We start from the raw sequence: 17,033 nt of genomic DNA on the forward strand, positions 1-17,033 counted from the left end.
TTAAAAAAGTTATTTAACACAATATCTAATCCTAATCTGAACCTTTAAAGAAAAAGCACCACCACCACCATTCCCTCTCCCTCCCTCACAAGGGGATAACTCTCTATCATGCTCAAGCAGTCTTACAGCTACAACAGTTCAGTATTTTCATTTTCTTTCTTTTTTTCAGAAGTACAAATCTAGTCCAAGATGTCACTACTTAAAAGAGATAGATMGATCTTGGGAAATATAGAGGGCTATAGAGAGTTGAGTAGAATACCATTTTAAAAACTAGTACCACTACAACTGTATGAAGCTTCGTAGCTTTATTTTAAAGCACTAAGACTTGGGGAATGAAAGATAATAGGTGATTAATAAAACAGTTTATACAACATTATGCAAGTTATATGACCAGTCTTTTAATCCCAAAATACAGGAAATATTTGATATGTTGATTACACATAGATATGATTAAAACAAAATAAACTAGTGGAGGAATGGGGAAGAAATCTGTAAACATAAAGCACAACAATCTAGAGTGTCTTTYTAAGAGTTCTTACCTATATGAAGTGATCTTTGAATTATTAACATAAACGGGCATGCATACATGACACACGTTCAGACAGACAGTTGAAGTTTTCACACTTTGCCATCCCACTGCTGCTAGAAGTTACAGATGTTTCATGAGCTTAATCAGTTTTATATTCATTCACCTGCTTGCATCAGAATTTGTATCTTGTTAATACTAGGCCACACTAGCAAGTACCTTAGAAAAAGAGTTTTCATACTGATGTACACACGTATAGATACAAACCCAAAACTGAGTTACACACTTTAAGAATAGTGAATTCTTTTAAAATACAGTTCAAAGCTTTTCAGTGACATAATTATCTCTAGCAAGTAACATACAAGTTCATTTAGATCTCTTAATAGACAAAAACTAAGTACTCTGTATATTTTTACAGTTTTTTGAGTATTGAAATGCGTTACGATGTTATTAACTCGTATCTCAAGCAGAAGAAGCCCAAGAAAAAAGGGCTTCGCAAGTACCGCCCTCGCCGGTCAGCTACCACAAGAGCCATACAGATCTGTATCACATCACCTCGCCCGGCATGAACGAGTTTTAAAGCGCTGCTGCAACACTCACCACGGAATTACTCGGAAATAAAGCGCCCGTGCCCGACCGAGGACGCCGCTAAGAGGAGCCGAGGCTCTCCTCAGAGGAGCGATTCCCGCTTCCCCCGAGGCGAGCGCGCTCCGGGCGCGCGCAACGGGCGCTCTGACAGCAGCAGGTTCTTACTTCCCCCCTCCTCTCCTCCAACTTCTCCTATCGGCGGGGAAACACCTTCCCCGCTCGCCGCTCCTCTCCCCGCCGCAGCTGGAAGGCAGGCGGCGACGCGCCGGCGATGCCTCCCCTCAGGCGAGCGCGCCTCGCCTCAGGCGCTAACGGACGCGCTCGCGCGGGGGCAACGGCCCCCCGCGGCCGTTACCGCGGCCGCCACCCAGCGCGGAGCCAAAGAGCCTCCGCGACCTACAGAGCAAAAGCACGCTAGCAAGGGCCGCGAGCGCACTCACCGCCCCAGTGCCCCCAATGCTCCGGCCGCCACCGCCCCGCTGGCCGCCGGCACCCACTCCGCTCCGCGCTCCGCCGCGGAGAGTGAGCGCGGCGCCTCCGCCACCGCCTAGATATTCCCCCGCCCGCGGAGGCCCCGCCCCCTCTGCCCGCCCCGCGCTCCCATTGGGCGCTCCCTCTAACTCGGGCCTCCTCCAGGTCCCCGCCGGGCGCCGCGTGCCGCGCTGCATTGTGGGACGCGCGCCGGCCGGGAGCGGACTCCAAGTCCCAAGGGCCAGCGCGGCCGCCGGCCAGTTCCGGACAACGCCTGGAGTGTGGTAACGGCGGCGGCGGCGGGCGGACGCTTCCTGCTCGCGGGCACTTCCGGCGCGGCGGCGAAGCGCACTGAGGAGCGCGGGGGTCGGCGGGGCGAGGCGAGGCGCACGGTGAGGTGCCGGCGGGCGCTGGCGGTCGTTAGTGCGGTCGCTTAGGGCCGCGCTGGGAGCGTAACGCGCCTTCGGGCGTCGGGGCCTGGCTGAGGGTGTGGGGYGGGGGCGGCCGAGGCGCCGCGAGGTGAGCGCGGGCGGGCCAGCCCCTGGCTGCCCCCTTCGCCTCCGCACCTCGCCGCCGCGGGGCGCCGGCCTGGCCCGGCAGGTGACCCGTGTCCCCGTGGGGAGAGGCGGGGGCGCGGCCTGGCGCCGGCTCGTCCTTGCCCGGGGCCCGGGCGCCGCTCTCCGGGGGGCCGCCCCGGCCTGGCAGACGTAGGCCCGCGTGTGTATTTTTAGCTCGCGCTAACGTTAGCGAGGAGCGTCGTCAGGTGGCTCGGCCGCGCCGCCGGAGCGTTGCCGTCCCCGCAGCCCGGGGAACGGGGCAGCCCTGCGGCTGCCCGGCTGGCAGCGCGGAGGCAGGGGGCCCCGCGGCGCCGTCCCGCAGCCGGGGCTCGGCCGGCATTGCCGCCCCGGCCTGCGGAGACGGAGCAGTAAACGCTGCCCCTGTGAACTGCCCCTTTAACTGGCGACTTTGCTCCGTTCCCGCAGCTTACAGGTGCCGCGGGCCTGGGTAGAGGGCTGAAACCTTGGGCCAGGCTGGTGCCCTTCCTGTGTGCGAGGAAGCAGTTGCTTTCTGCCGTTCGTTTACTYGTTGAAACACGTTTGTGTGTTTGCAAGTGCTTTTGTTTTCATCTAATTTCTAATACTAAATAGAGTATTTGGTGGAATAATAGACACAAATGTTATTTTAACTTTCAAATCCCCGAAGAGGGGGAGGAACTTGAAAAAGAAGCTGGCATATGTCCCTTCCATAATGCATGTTAAGAATAGTGATCTGCTTCAGCCAAAACAATTTTTGTATAGGTACCAAGTGAAATTGAGGTGCAGTCCAGGAGGATATTCTTGTTCCTCCTGTGGCAAGCACAAAAGCTATATATGTTAGGAAAAATTAAATCATCCTCATTTTGAAGTTCAGCATTGCAAAAGAATGTGAATTAATTATAAGAGTGATTTCAGAATAAGGTTGTATTTTTTTTTAAGATGATCTGATTCTAAAGCTAGACTTCTTGGGTTTATCTGAATTGCTTATATGACTTCTGTATTAGTCACTCTCACAGTAATATAATGCATAAGCAGCTATGCTTTGTCAGAGTAGACTGAAGTGTAAGTGGCTCTAGTGTATTTGGATGAGTGTTTGAAAACTGCCTATGTCTTTAGCAGAAGATGTTTAAAGATCCTTTAAAACTTCAATACTATCTTCTGACAATTTTCTTTCTGTTACCTTTTCAGTGAACTACTGGGAATACAAATTAGAACATGGAACTCGTACAGCAGAGTGCCTTTGTAACTGTTTCTGGTTATCTTTACTGATTTTGGAATACAGATCTTGTCATTGTAGTTGAACTGTACACTAATTCCAATGAGTGGTCTGAAAGCGACTGTTGAAACTCTTATTTTGAAATCTCTTCTGCTTTTTTTAAAATCAAAGCTATTGGATCTGATGTTTTGTTGAGATTTTTTTGTATGTTTGTCTGAAATGTGTTACTAACCACTTTCAGACAGGACACTGGAGAAGAAATGTTCTGATCAGACTTGGCTTTTCAGTCCTCATCCCTTTCTCTGTTCCCTAGGCATACATCAACCTTTTCTCCTTATTCGCCTCTTCTAAGGAAAAAATTTCTTGTCTTCATTTTTTTTTCTATTCCAGATAAGTAGTATGCAGCACAGAGAATGAAAGTAGAGGTAAAGGTGATGTTTTCTTCAATGCAAACCTTTGGTTTCTCTAAGGGTTGCAGTCACTTAAAGTAGAAACCTATATTTGTTAGTAGATCCAGAGGTGTTTTTTATTTTGAATTTGGGGGTTTTCTTCTTGTAATTTTTTTCAGAGAGGATCAGGTAGTTCTTCACAATATGTATTTCTTGCTTGTCCTTCAAAGCTGAAGCAGGAGGCCTTCAGAAAGTGAATGATAAGCAATTAATTTCCAAATGTCTCAAGCCAGCCTTACCTTCTTAGTATTCTTATTTAGCCAAAGCCTTCCTTGTCTGGGTCTGAAAGATCTGCTGCTTTAGTGTTTCCTGGCAGTCTTTTTGCAGATGCATACTGCATCGTGAAGTCTCTTCGATTTTTAGAAGAAAAGTAGTTCTGCATCTTAAGTACAAAGCTTAAAGGCTTTATACCATATATTTTTAAGTTATACAATGGGAAAGATTACAATCTGTGATTGAAGGATAGTGCTAGCAGGTAAGCTAGTATCTGAAAAGGAGGAAGTCGTTTTTTTTAACTGTTCTTTAAATGCCCATTAATAAGGGAAGCATAATAATGCAACAAGCTGTCTGGGGGTATGTATGCGCTTAAAATAGTAATATTGCTGTTTCTCCACCTCTTTCTTCTTGGGTGTTTTGGTAAAATGAGAATTTTAGGGGGCTTTTTCTTTAACCTATTGTTCTTGAATCTTTACCACAGAAGGTGGAACAGAACATCTGGGCAATAAGGACAGCTTTTACCAGCAATTGTAGAGTTGTACTTTTGGTTCTACTCTAGAAGCCAACTACTGAAATCATTGATCTGGTAAATCACTACTTGGGCCTTCTTCCTCTTCGGTGCTTTCTTAAAAGAAAGACTGTGGTTAGACGTTAATGTCTAGGTGCTTAAGGTTTTCCAGATTTAAGGTATATGGAGCCTGGAGAGTAGGATAGAGACGGCATTATACTAGCATAGGTAGGTCTACAGATGGCAGGATTTCAGTCCTGAGTTATACATGCATGATGTTTCTGTTGTTTTAAAAAAAATCTTTTGAGTTATAATTAGGATGCTGTGCTCTCTTTAAACACAATTTGAAAAGCTAGTATTAAAGAAACACCTTTCTTATGTTCATAGATATCTCACTGGCTTTCATGTTGGTCAATGAGCAAATACAAGTTTTGGGAAGAYTACTGCAGACTGTAGTGGGATTCTCATTAAGTAGCTCTGTATTCCTGCTGTTTGGTTTAGTCCTTTACCAAAAATCTGTCAATGACATAGATTAGAGAAAGCAAACTTTTACTGTGGTTGCTATTAACAGCAGTTGTAAAATTCAGGAAGAGTGGTGCCTTTTCCTATATGTTTGTTTTGGCTTACAGGAAGTTTATCATCTCTCTCTCTATTTTTTTATGACATAGTTGAGCAGAATGATTTAAAATATCATTGGGTAGATATTAGAGGAATAGGTCCATCAAAGAATTCCTTGGAATTTGTTAATCAGCTAAAATTTACAGGTTCTCTCAGTGCCTGTTCAATAACTGGAATCACAATAGTTTAGTGCTGAAACTTTAAAGCATGACTTTATTATACCTACTGGCGAACAGGCTGTGTTTCAATCTGCGGGGTCACTGCAATAAAAATCAGGCTTGTGTGCAGTTTATATTTGGCAGTCTGTATTTATTCCCATACAATAGATCTGACTGTTTTCTTGCCTTCTCAGACCAATTAGCAAATTCTATACCTGTTGAGAAACACCTTTGTGCATCTTCTGATAATAATTTGCCAAGATTTGTTTGAGCTCAATTAGTACAGAACTGCATTGTGCTGTTCTAGTATCAGTTTTTACATTCTCAGGAAGATGAAATAAAATTCTATGAAAACATAAGTTAAATGACTAGTGGAACTAGTCTAAATTTATCTCAATTAAAAGACTGTTTTGAGATTCTAGTGAACTCGGGTTAAACTTTCCGAAGAGTGTTGCCATAAGTCTTAGTGCTATGCACGTGATAGCTCTTGATTACAGACAAAAAAGATGTTAAAAGCTGCACGATAATTTGCATTTAAACTTTGGCTTTAGTCGGCTCTTCTGAAGACTCATGGACTTTCTAATAATTTATCAAAATAATAGAACTGTTTTCCATTTCCATAGTGATTCAGCCTATAATCAGAATTCAGACCTTCTAAGATACTATTTGTATGTGTTTTAGTGCAGCTATGACAAACTATCTTTCAGTAAAACAAATATGTCTTTTTGGAAAGAGACTATTCACTGCTGCTTTTCACAATTAAAGACTGCAGTACGCCTAAATTACACATAACTAGAAAGTGACTTCTTTACATCTGTTATGAAGATGCATAGTGTAGCGATATTAAGTCAGATACACTAGGTAATTGAGTGTCGTGTTATGCAATTATTTTCTATAAACTCAAATATGTTGTGTAAAATATTCAAAAAGAATCTTGACCTGTTAAAAAAAAATACAGCATACTTTTACAGAGATTTCTTATGAACTACAGGGTGACCTTTTTTCCACATCTGTTCTGGGTCTGAGCAGTGATCGCTCCATGTTGGAGAGGATGAGCTGGACTGGGTGGAGAACTTCCAAAAACTAGGTTCAGTTACTGGAACAATTTCCTATTGAATTAACATAGCTGTTGACACACCCTGAATGGAAACAAGACTTCTGCTTATATGAAAACAAAGATGTAGTATTCAGACCTCAAACGGGTAGGGAGTACCTGTGTTTGTGTCCTGTAATATTTGTTAATGTTCTTTTCAGCAGAATCATTTCAATAGAATCATAGAATATACATCTAGTTTCAATGCTGTTTCATAACATATGTATTAGTATTTAATATTTACAGTGTTTAATGCTTTTAAACAAAGCTTTTCACATGAAAAGAGTATGAGAGTTGCCAGGAATCTTATGTTGTTGCTTACTAGTGATGGCAAGATTTATGTATTGCATATTAAATAAAATTATTACTTTCAGGAAAATGAGTTATGTAAGAACTTAAGCCAAAGCTTTTCAGTAGTACCTTACTGAAGATATGTTCTCATTTAATAAATTTGAGCTAGGGTTTTGAAATTTCATTAAGTGGAAACAATCACTTAAACTCCTGCCATAAAATAATCCCTACTTTCTGGGCAATAGTAAACTTAATGGTGTTATGTGCCTTTTCATTTTTAGAAACTTCAGTTGTAAGCAGTCTTTTTTTTTTTTTTTCCTTCATGCATCCTTAGGATGATATACTTTTAAAGTTCTTTATTCTTACACAACGAGGAAAAAGAGGAAACGCTTCAGTGAATGAGGAGTTTTATGCTTCTATAGCATATTTCTTGAGAAGTGGGTCTTTGAATGAGGATGACAATGGAAGAGATGAAGAATGAAGCAGAGACCACTTCTATGGTTTCCATGCCACTTTATGCTGTAATGTACCCTGTCTTCAATGAGGTAAGCTACATGCTTTTGCTTTAGAATGCAATAAACATGTTTACGTTGGGAAGTATGATCACAGTAATAAGTTACTCATCTTGATATGGAAAGCTTTGTGCCACAGATCTAGCACCATCTCTTTTCTGTAGATTTGGTTTTTTAATCCTTTTCATGAAGGCAACACTTCAGATTCTTCAAAGGTTGCTGGTTATCTTGGCCCTGATCTTTTTTCCTTAACTTTTGCAGTAGACAAGATTTTCACAAAAAAGGTTGAATGATAGTGCACAACATAGAAGTTAATGGTTAAACCAATATTGCAGTAAAACTATAAGGTTTTTTTTGAATGTGCAGTTCCTCTGGAGATAACTATTTTAGTGTTTCTTTCTTTATTGTAAATCAGTTTTGTTTTTTTTTTCTGGAGTTATTTCAGCTATAATAAGTGCAGATACAATATAGCTATAGTAATGTACAGTTACCTGTGAACAGTATGGTGTCTCTTATTTTTGTTGCTACTGGCTGTAATGGCTGTGATTTAATAGGATATTTCTCTTTCTGCAAGTACGGGAGACGCTCAGGATGTTTTCAGAAGCTTCTTTGGAACTGCAACTGCAGGCTGGACAAAATCAAAACACGTCCAGTCATATGTTTGGGTTTTTTATGCTTTTATTTAGGGGGGCAAGTTTTTTTCCATTTGGGAGCAAACTTCTTATTTCTCCTTCAAATCAGACCAGTCATTTGGATTCTCTGTATGTTCTCTGTTGCCTTATGCTCTGTAAGGTAAGACCTGAGTGCTTGACTTGTTTTGTTCTGATAACATTAGAATTGCTAATCATTCTAAACTTTCATTGCAGCTAGAAAGAGTAAATCTATCTGCAGCTCAGACACTGAGAGCAGCTTTTATTAAGGTGAGCAGTAACTTGTATTGACAAATGATTATTTGGAATGTAAACTATCTGTAATGAAGCTTAAAATAACTTTCAGCTGTCTTGCTTCCCTGTACTGTCTTGTTTTAAGACTGCCTTATTCATAATCCATAATCTTAAATACCCATGTGTATCTATATATATGTATCTGTGGACAATTGCATGGATTGGTAATATCTATCTGTAAGTTAGACAAGTGTGGCYATACATGTTATGAATAGGAATCTGAAAGATTTAAGACATGACATGTGTAAAACTGCTCGATTATACCTATGTTGTCCATGTTATACAAAAGCTTAAATGAGGGGGCAGTCAGTGAAGGCAGGGCAAAAATGATAAAGGTAACAAAATTTTAGTACACATGACAAGATTATTTAGAGTAGACATTTATGGGGAAAGAGGTATGTAGCAATCTGCAAAAACTATTTATAAAATGAATAGATACGGGATTTGATTATCATTTGGCTGAGAGAAGGATTCAGTGTTTGTTGTATTTGTAGTGTGAATACCTCCAATGTTAGTCTAGTTGAGCTTGACTTAGGTGTCTGCTCTCAATCAAGAGTAGCTTTTCCAAAGAAGCGAGTGAGATGATGTTTGAGCATATGATGTGATTTGTAAGAAGCAGACTTATAAAATCTCTTGTGGAAATGGGGTAAAATCCCTGTGGTTGACACAGAACAAAATGTTGTACATACTGGGATTTAATTCACTAAAAATTTGTTTATAGGAATAAAACAAAATGTAGAGAATTTCATTATGGAGTATTTCTTACCCAAATTGAAATGAATGGAAAAGTTTATTGGGAAGGTTGCCTATGCAAAGCCACTGATGTAGTCTAAGAAAAATGGATGTTGCAGTAGAATGGTGTACAATGCAATCTGCTTTTTTAAGCCCCTTAGACTCTTAAAGTTTCTAGCAAACTCCTGCTGTATGAGAAGTACTTTGCATAAAAGTCTGCCTTTTTGCTTGCAGTGTTCAGGTCTTGCATGTCTAAATAAAAATCTTTGCAATGTAGGCTGAAAAAGAAAATCCAGGTCTCACACAGGACATAATCATGAAAATTCTGGAGAAAAAAAGCGTGGATGTGAACTTCACAGAATCTCTTCTGCGTATGGCAGCTGATGATGTAGAAGGTAAAAAATCTCATCCCTGAYGTTGAATATGTGTATTTTTAATTATACTGTTACCTAAGAACATGCATTTCTCCACTTAGTTTCAAAATATAAGTTTCCTATTATTCTGCATTGTAGAAGAATAATAGTACTTTCTGAATACCTCTTTCAGAAATTAATCTCCCAAACATACTTGACCAATAAAAGAAAAAGGGTGAATTTTTAGAACTTAGATTTGTGTGGGGGAATTGTGTAGTTTGCTTTTTACAGTTTAAACAACTAGAAATAAATATAGCGGGAGAGGATATAACTTGTCTTTCTTTTCCATGCTTCAGATAACTAGCTGTAGTTATATGAGTGAAAAGCAGCTTTAAGTTTTCTTTAATATTGCATTTGATTAGTGTAATTTGAAGCATATCACACTGATAAAAATAAGATGGACACTTGTTCAGATTTCCAACACTAAAGGTATTTGTGCTGTGCATCTGTTGATACCAAGTGTGTCCATTGCAGTTTTGTGGATGTGGCTGTTTGTTGTTCACCTTGAAATGAGACATGAGGATACTGCTGCATTTTTGAAGTAGAAATTTTAGCTGTCACTAGAAACTTGAAGAAACTAATGGTGTATTTGAATGTTCTCCTTGTTAGAATATATGATTGAAAGACCAGAACCGGAATTCCAAGACCTGAATGAAAAGGCACGAGCACTTAAACAGATTCTTAGTAAGATTCCTGATGAGATAAATGACAGAGTGAGGTTTCTTCAGACAATCAAGTAAGTACTACATTATGTATTTATCTGAAGATCAGGATCAAAACATTTTGTCCTTCAACATGACAAACTAAAAACCAATTTGTGTGCTGGTACTTGCTGAGGCAAGTGATTTCTGGGGAATGTGGCTAAGCCAAGTCAGGATGACCAATGTTGTGTTTTAAATAAGCTTACTGTCTGTGTGTAGTTGGGAAGAAGCATTAGTTTCGTTCTTCATTAATTTTGCTTGGGTGGAACTTCTCTGGCCAGATAAAACTTCAGTTCTAACAGTCATGAAAAGCTGAATTAAATTTTTTTTTTTCCTCATATAAGAAATAATTTGTGGCCACATTCATAAAAAGCTGCATAACATGTAAGATTCTGAATCTGTTTACAGTATACCATTTATATTGTTACAGATTTAATTAAAATGACTGTACAAACTTGTACTATTACTATTGTGATACTTGTCTTGAAATCCTAGGAAGTCACTCTACCCATGTATAGAATTCTCTAGTTCATGACTGAAATAATAAAATAATAAATATGTGCTAGGAGCTGTTTTGTTGACATAATATGCTGTATTCAGTGGTTGAAAATTTGAACCTTTACAGTGATAGTACCTTAATTGTGCTATTGTAATTATGTTTAACTTCTGCAACTTCTTTCATTTTAAAGATATGTAGATCACATTGATATGAAGCTACATAGCTGCCCAAAGCAAACATAATGGCATTTGTTTAATGAATATTGAGTATTTAATTTCCTTTGGTTTCATGTTTAAATTCGTTTGTTCCCTTTTATACTCTAAACTGTATGTGCACATAGAGCTGTTTAAGTACTGTTTGTAGTAGTAGGCCTAAAAAGGCCTCTTCAATATGCAGTATTATGCAACCTTTTAAAATTAGGTAAGGTTTTTATAGTTTTGCCTCTTATCTATATCTAATAATGAGCTTCTTGGAAGTCAACTCTCCTCCTCGCCTGTCCTTCCCTCAAAAATACAGTTCTCCTGGCACTTCAAACTAGAGAATTCTGTCTCTTTGGAGTACAGGCAAGGAGTAAGGGAATAGGCTCTGGAACCTCYTAAAGGTTGCAGAGAAACATTGTCAGCAGTAGATCTCTCTCAGGACTATCTTTATTCTGTTGTTACTGCACACACAAATTCCTTTTTCTTTATTTGCTGGGGATCAAATAAACAGATTGTGTAGTCAGTCTGACAGGAGTGGGTGGGAGGGGTTCCATCTCCTGCAAAGAATTCTTAGACTAATTCATTTACTTACATTTACTCATTCAAATACTTGGTAAACCAGTTAGTTTACCTGACCTAGTTTTTACTCGTGAACTATATTAGTCTTTTCTCTCCCGCTGCAACCCTCGCCTGCAGGTTCTTTTCCAATATGGAGGGCGTTCTGTCTTTTGGAATTTAGCTTCAGCAAGGAGTTAAAGTGTATGGATTTCTCTTAAGAGAGTAAAGTCAGTAGAGAATTTGTATATCTTAAGATTGCACAGAACACTTAATGAATCACAAATACTAAATATGAAACACATGGCCAAAGTCGTCGTATTCATGTGAAGTCTTAAGCTTAGTTTATTGAATGGCTTGCAATTAATTTTGGATTCACTATACTTTATTGATGTATTTTTGAAATATCATTGATCTTAAAAGCAAGAAATTACTTTGTAGCACTGCAGCAGAAAAGTACGAGAGTATACAGAATATCTGCATACTCTGCCTAGTGAGTAGAAATTATCTTGAATACTCTGAAATGCAAAAAGTTATCAAATATTTAATAAAGGTAATGCATCATATACCCACAAAGCTACAACTCTGTCTCTCCTGATGTTATTGACACACCTAATGGTACTTATATAAGGAATAAAGAATTTTGATACAGAGTATTGATAAATACTTTTCAATATAGCAAGAGGGGAATTTTAAGTCTTTTTAATGGTAGGTGCTTCTGATCAGTTTGAACTATGTAGCAATACACTCACCACCCTTTAGGAAGGGATGGGGGGATCTGTTTACTATTACTAAGGTCTCAATGAAGACTTTTTCATTCCATTGCTTCTATGATGCTAATCACAAAACACTTCAACATAGAGAGTGACTCATGACTCTTAATGTGGAAGAAAGTTGAAGGTGGAAAAAAATTGAAGGATCAAACACTGTGTTTAGGTCTAAATGTTTAAAACAGTTGTAGAAGAGGCTAGCACCTCTGCTCCTGTTGAACATAGCTTGATACTTGCATATGAATGAGTGAATAGAGTTGAATATTTTTAACAAGAGCCCTATGTCACTAGACAGAATTTAACTTGCTGATGACTAATTTGAATTACCTTGTAACTTGACAAGCTCTTTGCATTACGTCTTACTACATCCTACCTAACATTCATTCTGTAAAGTAGAGAATGTTCTAAGAAATATGATTTGACTGCTTGTAGAAGGGGATTAAATTCAAGCCTTTAATTAGGATAATTTAAGGATATTACAACTATCTTTTTTTATTGCCAAATAGGGACATCGCAAGTGCAATAAAGGAACTTCTTGACACAGTAAATAATGTCTTCAAGAAATATCAATACCAGAACCGGAGGGTATGTGAAATAACTTCTTTATACAGCACTTTTAATAGTATAAGAGGAGGCATATCCTTATGATCAAAGGATGAATAGGAGAGCTTAACTGGTTGATGATAGAATTTGTAGCCAAAGAAAATTTTCAAATAGACATACTGCTTTAGAAAGAAACTTTTTTATGAAAAGTATCAGTTTAGTAGGAATGGGATCATTTCTCTGTATATCTTCTAGAATATTTACATTTCTGTATGTATATATTTTTAACCTATTTTCCCTTTTCTTAACTTAATGAAGACCCTTACTGTGGGCAATAGTTACAYGAAAACTCTACTTCTGTTACTTTTGTTTTCTTAGGCACTTGAGCACCAAAAGAAAGAGTTCGTAAAATACTCCAAAAGTTTCAGTGATACTCTGAAAACCTATTTTAAAGATGGAAAGTGAGTATGCTTTTGTAATGACAAACTGTACTTAATGAAAAAGAATCTTGTATTTAACTGGCATGATTGGAAAGATCAGATAAGCTTTTGGGCATAAACAGGCTTCCTCAGGGCTTATCTAATTTTTTTATCCACCTAGATTCTGAGTATGTCCTCAGACCTCATTGTGGCTGCTTTAAAACAGTATTCATTTTGTAATGCAGTTGTGAGGAGGGAAAAATTATTTTGAGACACCATACAACATCAGTGTACAGTGTTAGCTTTGAATTCTTATGCTTGTAGTTAAGTTGCATAGTCTCATGTGGTGTTTTTGTGTATGTATATGCAAGGAGAACTTATGAATACTTTATTTGAAACAAATAACTTCCCTATTTCAAAATATCATTTGCAAAACACTGTGTATCTCTGTGGCATTTTTAGGTGACTTAAATTTTTATCATAATTTTTTGTAGCTACTCAGTACACTGTAATATTTGGAATGACTCAGCAGATTAATCTTTTTGTTGTTTTCTTGGAAGTTTTTCTTGTGTATCTGGTGGCCCCAGCACTAAACAAGATACAGTCATACTTAGATACAATTACTTAATTACTTGGCTAAAAATTCAGTGACACCCCCCCCGCACACACACATCCCCCCTTATCTTTATGTATGCATGCTCCATATCTGTTGAGGAAAATATCCCCACTGCAGAGTGTAGTGTTCAGCACTGGGTGGAAGGAAAAAAAAAGACCATCTGTTCAAATGTTTTTAGTGTTAAAGCCCCAAAACTAAGTGATTGATGTTGTAGGTTCCTGCTAATAAATGATAGGCCTGTTTGCATTGGTAGGTCTAAAAAGGCTGTTCGCTGGCTGTAAACTTAAGTTAGATCACAATATTGTGAAGCACATCAAGGTGCTTCTCTTTTGGAAAGTCTAGAGGCTATTGTATTTAGTTACCCAGACTTAATATTATTTTATTCAATGACATGACACATTTCTAAAGATGTCTGAAGTATTTTTTCTTTTCTAACAGGGCAATAAATGTGTTCATAAGTGCCAACCGACTAATTCATCAAACCAACTTGATACTCCAGACCTTCAAAACTGTGGCCTGAAAACTGTATATGTTGAGTTGTACTTTTCAATGGTGGATAGGGTACCTTTATATGTAAATTTTAAAGTTTTGACTGTATAAATTATCAGCCTCCCTTGAAGGGGCCTAATGCAGGATTTTGAATGGGATTATTGCCATCTTACACCATATTTTTGTAAAACATTGTAGCTTAATCATAATCTCACAATGAAGATTTTGCATCACTTTTTGCTATTATCATTCTTTTCAGAATTATAAGCCAAAAGAATTTACGCCTTAATGTGTCATTATGTAACATTCCTTATAAGAATTGTAAATATTTGGTGTTCTGTTTCTGACATTTTAACTTGAAAGCAGAAAAACTGCAAGATTATGTATTTAACAATATTGGTGGCAAATATTCAATAAATAGTTTACATCTGTTAGACTGTCCTTTTGTATGTGAACAGAAATGCTTACTGCAGAACATTGATTAAATGGAAGAAATTCAAATTATTTGGGTGCTTAAGGCCTTTGGCAGTTTAGATCAGTATAAAAGTGAATTTTTTTAAAAGCTGAGATTTTGACTGTCATCCAATATTAGACCAGAACACCTGAAAAATTATATTAAAATATCTTTGGCAAAATTATAAAGAATGCCAGAAGTGAGGTGTGTATTTTGTTTTTGATAGATATTAATCCCACTTTAATCTTTTGTTGGTGGCAGATTAGCAGGCTTTACTCCTAGAATATTTCAGGATTTTGAGTACAGAATTACTTTTCAAACATATGTATCTGAGTGTGCAGCAAAGGGTCCAATTCAATATTTTGAGACAACAAATTTTTTAATTGGTACCCTTTTGGCAGCAGGGGGCCTCTTCTGGGTAACGCCAGTGATGTTTCTGCTATGCATGCCATAGAAGGCACTTTTTTTAAATTTAAATCATGTGAGACCTAGATTGTTAAATTTCACTGTTACGCAGATGATGAACAACTGCTGATGGACAAAGACTCAAATCTTACCACTCCTGTTGCATGGCAGTATGCCACTTACTCTACTGAATATTGCATGCCCCTTCAAAATGCAAATTGAGTTTATTTCGAAATACAAAGAATCTTCATAGAATTGATTGCTGAAAACTTTATTTGGTCTTTGCATTGAAATGACTAGTAAATTTAGGGAAAAATCTGACGCAGTTTATAAACCTGTAGAAGCTGTCTGTGGGAAGATCACTTCCGACTGAAAAGCACAATTGCTACAGGGCTATTCTTTGTTTAGGCGTTAATGATGAAGAGGAGGTATGGCCAGACATCTTTGCATGCTGTGGCCTTGTGCAGCCCTGCTCTTTGGGAGAAGACTCTTACCTCGAGTGCAACAGCTGGGGTTATCTGCCTGAATAGTCTAGAAGTGGAAAAATGGACATGTGCATCCTGCCAAAATGACTCTGGATGTTCTGTTGTATCTCTGTACGTAGTAAAATTTCCTTGATAAATATTCCAGCAGTACTGAGATGTAACAAAGATGTAAAGGAGGATATGGAATGAAAATGAGTTCTTGGAACATAGGTTGTGAATTTCGTGCTTATCTAAAACTATCAACGGAGTCCCGAAAGGTTTGCTATTCAGGATGTTTTCTGTTGTGACAGTGGTGTATTGACAGTGGTGTCTTTTTGTTTACGAGCAAGTTGAGCTCAGTAAAGTTACAAAGGTAATTGTTTATACACTGTTTATAATTCTTACAACTTGATATAGTATCCATTGACATGCTGAACTGTCATTTTTTTTTTTGAAAGTGGTAAAAGTAACTGCTAGCTAGCATCAGGAAGGAGGCAGTTGGTCTAATTTACAGTAGTACTTAACTTGCATCTTTTGAGTTGTGTAGGTAAAAAGGTTTACTAGTCTTCCTTGTGGATGATGGTAGCTTAGTAATTAAGACCTAGTAACACAAAGCTTAACTAAAACTAGTAAGTCAGGTGGATGTAAGGGAAAGATGTACAGTTTTTGATGCTTAATTTGCATTGAAAGTGTATTTGCTGTTGGCAAGTGTACCCTGTTAACGGTGGTTTTTATGAGTGACCTATGACAGCTTGGTTTATGCTTCATGAATTGGACCCCGTTCTAATAAAATCACTGCCTGCATCAAGAGAGGACCAGTAACGGGAAGAACAGCTAGTGCTGGCCAGCCTTACTGACTGACTGATGATAGCGTGTTTACATACTTGTTCTGCAGGTGGTTCAAAACAGTGTGTGTGTGTACGTGCACGTTATATAAATATATATGTATATAAATGAAATCTACACACACACCTATGTACATAAGCTTTTTATGACTTGTTCCCAAACAGAATGATGTATTATGCCCTGGTAACTGATTCCTTGAAGTTGGAATCAGAGGCTATCAAGAAGTGAACTGTTTCTCAGTTCTTCCAAACGTCCTTATCAGGTAAAGGTACCTAGTATAGCAATAAGCTTCAAGTTGTCTGACCAATGCATTTTGTTTTATGTTTGTAACCTTATTGTGTGTTTTGCCATTCTTAAAAATGGAAAATTACTCATTTTAATCGTTGTCTGATAATGGAAATACTTTACTTGATATATTCAGGTCACACTCTCTCCTTGTGTACAGTGAATCCATATCTAGTGATTTTTAACAAACATTGCTTTAATCTTCCACTAACTAAGAGCTGGGGCATAGATCTGTCTGAGCTTTACTGTGATTTTGCACTTTATGTTCAAATTATCTGAGTCGCTAGTGATAAGTTTCTGTTTAAAGAGATTTCTAATACAGCAACTAAAGTGCTACTAATTGCTATTATAAAATTTCGGCTGCTGTGAATGTAGGTTATAACTGCTACAATGTTAACAGACAAATCAATCTAATAAAATTAAAGCTTTGCATATTTGGTATCTTTATGAAGCAAAGAAACATGACTTGTCTTAATTGCTTGATTTGTTTTGATGGTCCTTTCTCAGCATATAAAA

At 38.4% G+C, this 17,033-nt stretch overlaps 2 protein-coding genes across 6 annotated transcripts in view; one reads left to right on the forward strand and one right to left on the reverse strand.

Annotated features, from left to right (window-relative positions):
• The window catches only part of SERPINI1 (serpin family I member 1), a 49,466-nt gene extending 47,812 nt beyond the window's left edge, over positions 1-1,654 (reverse strand). Inside the window, exon 1 of one of the 3 annotated variants that reach the window (XM_085322285.1) lies at positions 1,555-1,654. The gene's annotated coding sequence lies outside the window, so the exon portion shown is untranslated. Of the gene's footprint in view, positions 1-1,126; positions 1,195-1,550 lie in introns of those variants that run through there. The other 2 variants (XM_085322284.1, XM_085322283.1) reach the window with 2 other exon arrangements.
• A 178-nt stretch (positions 1,655-1,832) lies between these two features.
• On the forward strand, positions 1,833-15,177 carry PDCD10 (programmed cell death 10). Of its 3 annotated transcripts, XM_085322327.1 has the most exons (9): positions 1,833-1,977; positions 6,316-6,488; positions 7,005-7,215; positions 8,049-8,102; positions 9,136-9,253; positions 9,881-10,007; positions 12,503-12,581; positions 12,918-13,000; positions 14,013-15,177. In XM_085322327.1, exons 3-9 carry the CDS (start codon positions 7,120-7,122, stop codon positions 14,092-14,094), a joined length of 639 nt encoding a protein of 212 aa, XP_085178453.1. In that variant the 5' UTR covers positions 1,833-1,977; positions 6,316-6,488; positions 7,005-7,119; the 3' UTR covers positions 14,095-15,177. The 3 variants fall into 3 exon arrangements, with proteins under 3 accessions (XP_085178453.1, XP_085178451.1, XP_085178450.1); XM_085322325.1 differs by lacking the exon at positions 6,316-6,488 and having other exon boundaries at positions 1,833-1,982; XM_085322324.1 differs by lacking the exon at positions 6,316-6,488.
• Positions 15,178-17,033: the final 1,856 nt, after the last annotated feature.

The sequence above is a fragment of the Rhea americana genome, unplaced genomic scaffold (assembly GCF_003343005.1).
Source record: "Rhea americana isolate MKP2758 unplaced genomic scaffold, rheAme1 scaffold_76, whole genome shotgun sequence".
NCBI lineage: Eukaryota > Metazoa > Chordata > Aves > Rheiformes > Rheidae > Rhea > Rhea americana.